The sequence below is a fragment of the Olea europaea genome, chromosome 23 (genome assembly GCF_002742605.1).
Source record: "Olea europaea var. sylvestris chromosome 23, O_europaea_v1, whole genome shotgun sequence".
NCBI classification, from domain to species: Eukaryota; Viridiplantae; Streptophyta; class Magnoliopsida; order Lamiales; family Oleaceae; genus Olea; species Olea europaea.
This window is the reverse complement of record NC_036259.1, coordinates 8,204,702-8,211,196: the sequence shown is the minus strand read 5'-3', so window position 1 is coordinate 8,211,196 and position 6,495 is coordinate 8,204,702. Positions and strand designations below refer to the sequence as shown.

Below are 6,495 nucleotides of genomic sequence, written 5' to 3'. Positions count from 1 at the left end.
TTATAAATGTGTTATTAAAATTTTTATTTAATTTTGACTGAATTTGTAAACTGGTTGACAAAATAAGTTTAATTCTTTTTTTAAAATACTAGAAAGCATCAAATGGAGTCGTTTGATTTGAATAAAAAAAAAAAAGGTTGAACTCCAACTTTAGGGGCCCCCATCGATCCTGCCCTGGGCCATCGTGGAGGAGGTAAATCGCAGGATGTGCCTCCCAGGAGCCAGGGTGGAGAGCATATGAATAGGCCAAGGCTGTTAACCCATATGGTAACTCTCGCTTGCAACAAAACCAATTCCACCTTGCGGAAAATCGAACTCTGTACACTGCCGTGCTGAACCTTATCCGTCCTCCCCTTTGCCACTGAGAGATATGCCCTGAGAGCCGTTTGATTTGAATAATTTATTCGTTGGGAGGATTACTGATCTATCTTGTTCTCGTCTGTGTACCCGGGGAATCAAATCACGAGGAACTATCGACAGGTGTCATCCATCGTCCTGGTTCGTAGAATAGAGCCAATGAATGGCACTGCACAGTAGCATTTCTCTATTACCCTCTCATCAATTACTCACCAAATATTTGTATAAAACGGTCGAAAGCTGTGGGTCCCGCAGGCAGCAGGGGTCCACGTGGTATAAGATAGACTGAAGAAACATCGCAAGTGGTCAGCACATGCATTTATGTCATCTTTGGTTAAAAGTGAATTAAAACATTCGGAGCTTATTTGGTACCGTTTAAAAGATAATTAAAATCAATTTTTTAATTGTTATTTCATTATTTTAACAGTTATTTTTCAATTTTTTCTCACAGATAGAATCAACTTTATCTCTAACGGTCAAAAATCAATTATCAAAATTCCTACCAAACAAACACTCAATTTTTAATTATATTTTGATAAAAGTTAATAGGACATGTGACTAAAAAATGATAATCCAAATGGTCGCTAAACTTTACAAAAGGTTTTTACGGGGTTATTGAATTTTAAAATCACTTAAGTTATCACTAAACTTTACAAAAAGTTTCCATGGAGCCACTGAACTTTAAAAATCACATCATTCATCACTAAACTTTGCAATAGATTTCCAAAGCTCACTAATTCAATAATCTCATAGAAAACATTTTGCAAATTTTAGTGATTCCGTGGAAATTAAACGCTGCAATAGGTTTCCAGGGGTCACTAATTCAGTGGTCTCCTAGAAAACCTTTTATAAAGTTTAGTGATTTCGTGGAAACTTTTTTCAAGGATCAATGATAAATGAGGTGATTTTTAAAGTTCAGTGACCTCATAAATTTTTTTTACAAAGTTTAGTGATGACTTAGATAATTTTTAAAATTCAGTGACCCTTTAAAAATTTTTTGCAAAATTCAGTGATTATTTGGATTATTATCTTTATGACTTACGGTTAACATTTAATTATTAATTTCAACTTAAATTTTATATTAACATTTTAACTAAATCAAAACAAGCAATTAAATTCTTATTGATAGAGATCAATATTTAAATTTTCAACGTAAAAAATTATTGTTCGAGTTGTTAAATGAAAAATTGAGATCGTTGAAATTAATTCTTCCACTCGATGACATGAAAAAAGAGGGGTGAACTCTCCCCATTTTCCTCTTATGTGAGTAATAATTTTGGGAAAAATATAGATAACGCAATGTAAAGAGAGATCCTTCATTAGTCCTTTGTAAATACTAAGTGACAAAAGTTGTTAGGGAAGTTGAAAATGTAGCTGTATAACGTTCAAATGTCACGATGTTTATACAAAGAGCTAATCAATCTTATCATCAGTGTATTAAAATGAGGGGCATATCGTACGAGTGGATCCACATTGATTAGTATATAACGGGCATAGATCGCATGGATCAACTGCTACAACAAGAGTCACCTCTTAGTCTCGTACAACACTCAAGAATTTTTTGTCATGGGTAAGACATTGGCTCCTCGATTGCTTTATTTAGGTCACTTACCTTGATCGCAATAATCCATGAATCAAGTACATTGTATGCGAAGCATGACATTTGGTGAACAATGCTTGGTTTGAAAACTATATCATTACCAATTTAGCTATATAATGGATAAATAATATTATTTAGCCTTATTGGGATTACAAACCCAGTTTAGGTGACGTTAATGTGACATTAAATGATAGATAAAATTAAATAAGTCATTTAATTTCACATTTCATTAGGCCTATCATCTAACGCCACATAAATTTAGGTTGTAACCCCAATGAGGCTACATAACATTATTTAAGAATAATGTTATCTAATGTGAATATAAATAATAGAAACTCTTAAATATAGAGACAGTCTATTTGAACCCCATTTTTGTGTAGAATCCATTTTGAAATAATATATTGATGAAGATCGCGCGATAAAAAAAATAATGAAATTTTTTGAATTGCATGTAATATTATTTTGTTGAAAATTGTGTAGTTGAAAAAGGGAAAAGTTTATTTTAAAAATAATAGGGATCAAACAAGTGTCGAAGATATTAAAATCACGTAAACGTTACATCCTTGTTTGACAATCATTACTCCAAAATTCCCTTTTCTTTTTAAATCCATTTTCAATTACATATTCTTACAATAAAATATTCTATACATAAATTTAACCTTTTATATTTTTTTAATCACAAATTCTCCATAAAATCACAATTTTAAAATTCATTTTTCTCAAGAAACTTATTCTAATGGTTATCAAATAGGGACTACTATTTTATCTAGAAAGAAGAAAAACTTTTAGAACAGAAGTTTAAGCCTGGGAATTTTGTCACAGAGAAGGCCTACAAGTCGCTACTATAATTTTACAGCAATTCTTTTTTTTTTTTTTTAACGAGGTGTCCCAGCTTGCGCCAGACTATATATCCTCGTCCCTGAACCTCCGGCCCCTCAACTGCTCAGGGAAGTAAATCGCAGGATGTGCCCTTGTTGGTTTCCAGGTTCCCACATGGCTTTTACTCCTTCCCCAAAGGAAGCCTCCTCCATGGTGATTAATCCACCAATAATTCCTCCTTTATTGGATCAAGGTTCCCACTAGGAATCGAACTCCCCAACAATTCTCTTTATATAGAGAAATTGCTGCCAGAAAAAATAAATAAATAAATAAAATAAAAATGAAATTGCTGCCAGAATCTGTCTGGTCTACATTTTTTTTTTCTTTTGCCATTTTCCATTTGAAAGCGTTATTTGTTGAAAATTTGGCAGCTCTTTTCTGTACACATAGTGCAGTTTTGATTATTTTATCGAGAAAGAAGAAAGAACTTTGATGACAAAAGTTTACGCCTGTGAAATTTGTAAGCACTGATATATAAGTAGTCCCCACCAGAACCTCGATCCCCACAACGCTCATTCCTTCTACTTCCCCACTTTCACTCTCCACTCACAATCCTGTTCTACACAAAACGAAGGTTGGCACTGTGGGGGCAGAATGAAGATTCAGGGCATGGAACTTCTCAAGATTTCTCTGCTTGTTCCAATCCTTTGCATTCTCTCTTTTGCAGGCATTTTTCTTTTCTTTTCTTTTCCTCGTGTTAGGGAATCTATGCTGCCATTTAAAATTTGCATGGAAAATTATTCATTTTCTGAAATCTTTGGTGCGTTTTGCAGATGGGGGCTCGATCGGGGTGAACTACGGTAGAGTAGCGAACAATTTGCCGTCAGCTGCGAAGGTAGTCGAGCTCATGAAGTCTCAGGGCATCGACCGGGTGAAGATGTACGACACAGATCCGGCCGTGCTTAAGGCCTTGTCCGGATCAGCCATTAAAGTTGTTGTCAATCTCCCAAATGAGCAACTCGCCAATGCCGCCAAACGCCCTTCATTTGCCAATGCTTGGGTTTTTCGCAGTGTTGTGGCCTACTACCCTTCCACCGCCATTGAAGCTATAGCCATTGGCAATGAAGTGTTCGTTGACACCCACAATACAACTCGGTTCCTCATTCCCGCCATGAAGAATATACATCAAGCTTTGGTTAAGTACAAACTCGACGACACCGTTAAAGTGTCTTCTCCGGTGGCTCTCAGTGCATTGCAGAATTCTTATCCTTCTTCAGCCGGGTCATTCCGGTCCGATTTGATTGAACCGGTGTTTAAGCCCATGCTTGAATTCCTCAGACAAACCGGGTCATCTCTAATGGTGAATATCTACCCATTCTTTGCCTACGAGTCAAATGCGGGTGTAATTTCTTTGGATTACGCACTTTTCCGGGAGAATCCTGGCGTGGTTGACGCCGGGAATGGTCTGCGTTACTTCTCCCTCTTTGATGCCCAAATCGACGCCGTTTTTGCTGCAATGTCAGCTTTGAAATACAACGACGTCAAAATCACGGTAACAGAAACCGGCTGGCCTTCTAAAGGAGACTCAAATGAAGCCGGAGCAAGTATTGAAAATGCCGCCGGGTACAACGGAAACTTGGTACGGCGAATACTCACCGGTGGCGGGACCCCTCTCCGGCCGCACGAAGATCTCACCGTCTACCTCTTTGCTCTATTCAACGAGAACGAGAAATTCGGACCCACATCGGAACGAAACTTCGGCCTTTTTTACCCCAACGAGAAGAAGGTTTACAACATTCCGTTCACGGCGGAGGGTCTTAAGAGTTACAGAGACAGTTCGCCGAAGCGTTCGCCGGCGACCGGAGGCAAACAGAGAGTGTCACCCGGATCCTCGAATGGGCAAACGTGGTGTGTGGCTAGTGCACAGGCGGGGAAGGATAAGCTACAAGCGGCTCTAGATTATGCGTGTGGGGAAGGAGGTGCTGATTGCCATCCGATCCAACCAGGGTCCACGTGTTTCGATCCTAACACTCTTCAGGCGCACGCTTCGTTTGCTTTCAATAGTTATTACCAGAAGAAGGGACGTATCATTGGCACTTGCTATTTTGGTGGGGCCGCCTACATCGTTTCTCAACAGCCCAGTAAGTCTTATTTGGTGCATTTAATTACATTTATTAATAAGTAAATATTATAAAATTAAATAATTATTTATTTTTTAAAATATGGAATTAATGGGTAAATGACAAACTTAGGGAACAGAAATGTCACTTTTTAGTTACCCTTGTGGGGAATCTTGGGCGAGGATTATGGGGGTCCATGAATCAAAAAACATATATGTTTGGCAGAGATAAACTGTGTGGCGCATGATAGGAGTCGTAGGGATGAGTTGCTAACATGTGCGCAAAGAAGACTGAATGGGGTCCACAACAACATGCGGTAAATGGACGCCATGGAAAACTTTTCTGACATTTAACTGTGGGGCCCGGGTCTTGGACTTTAGCCTTTTTCTCTTTATATTTTTAAACGTTAATTGATCAAAGTAAACCCTAATTTAGCTAATGTGAAGCACTCAGGTAGATCTGCGGAGTCAGCACTTACGGCCGTTCGTACTGACTCCGTCGTTTTTTTTTACAATCATTCTACAAATACATCATTTTTTACATTTTTTTTCACAGCACACACACTTACAAGTGGATCGTAGACCCCACCTTTGTGAGGAAGCGTGAAAATTGATTTAAAAAAAAGTATTGTACAAACAACATTTTTGTTTTTTAAAATGAAGTAGTGTGACCTTAAACTAATAATTTTTAATACATCTTGTTAGCGTGGTGTGAAGGTGATAAGGGACAATAGATCTCGACTCCATATTTTAAATAGAAATTCGTTTAAGCGTGATTTAAATAGAAATTATTATTTTATGTTGTAAAATTTGGAGTTATTTTTAGACATTGTGGTCCATTTATTCTTATGCCCAAAGGGCCAAAAGGCAAAAAGTATGTACCTTTTCAATTTATGTTTGTTGATATATGGTAAAAAAGCTATGGAAATTTATGTAAAAGATAATGAGGGCATAGAGATGCTGAAGATGCTATCCTTTTTGACTGTCTTCGTCTTTGTAGAGTACGGGAAATGCGAATTCCCCACAGGATACTGAAGAAAAGGAAGGCAGGCTACAGGAGATGGTGGACCGGACCGGACCGGACCGGGCAGGGCAGATCTATGGGCTGATTTTCGTTGTGTAAATTTATTTATTATAATAATGATGATCCGTAGCAGTTGCAATAGGTTAGCTAGCAGATAACTGGACTTGCTTTCTTTCTAATTAACATATTATATTATTAGTATATCCTTGTCTATGTGGGAATCTGCATTAGTATTAGCGTTTTAATGATGAAAATTATCTCTTGTTTATGGAGCAATTATATAAAGTAAAGCGACGCTAGTACTCTATGTGCGGTCATAAAGTTAAAGAATGAAAAAATATCCTGCACTATTAGTTTAGGTCATTTGAATATGATTTTTGAGAAATTAAAACGAGCTTTTAAGGTTCAGAAGTAGTTTTTGAATTCGTTTTACTATTTTTATGATTTCTTATTTTTAGAAGAGCTTTTAGAGTAAAAAGTTATTTAGGGGCCGTTTGAGTCCCATTATCTGTAGATTATAGTGAGATGAGTAGTGTTTTTTTAAAAAATGAGTGATTGAAAAGTTTTTGATTTACG

General features: G+C 37.0%; 1 protein-coding gene across 1 annotated transcript; it reads left to right on the top strand.

Moving 5' to 3' along the window:
- Window positions 1-3,230: 3,230 nt before the first annotated feature.
- On the top strand, window positions 3,231-6,195 carry LOC111372286 (glucan endo-1,3-beta-glucosidase 12-like). Its single transcript, XM_022994544.1, has 3 exons — window positions 3,231-3,503; window positions 3,610-4,917; window positions 5,896-6,195. Exons 1-3 carry the CDS (start codon window positions 3,431-3,433, stop codon window positions 5,928-5,930), a joined length of 1,416 nt encoding a protein of 471 aa, XP_022850312.1. The 5' UTR covers window positions 3,231-3,430; the 3' UTR covers window positions 5,931-6,195.
- The last annotated feature ends 300 nt before the right edge of the window (window positions 6,196-6,495 follow it).

Excerpts from the sequence above, each read along its gene's own strand:
- LOC111372286 (XM_022994544.1), top strand. The coding sequence starts at position 3,431 with ATGAAGATTCAGGGCATGGAACTTCTCAAGATTTCTCTGCTTGTTCCA. Across the intron at positions 3,504-3,609 it reads TTGCATTCTCTCTTTTGCAG|ATGGGGGCTCGATCGGGGTG; the intron begins GCATTTTTCTTT and ends TGCGTTTTGCAG. Across the intron at positions 4,918-5,895 it reads CATCGTTTCTCAACAGCCCA|AGTACGGGAAATGCGAATTC; the intron begins GTAAGTCTTATT and ends TCGTCTTTGTAG.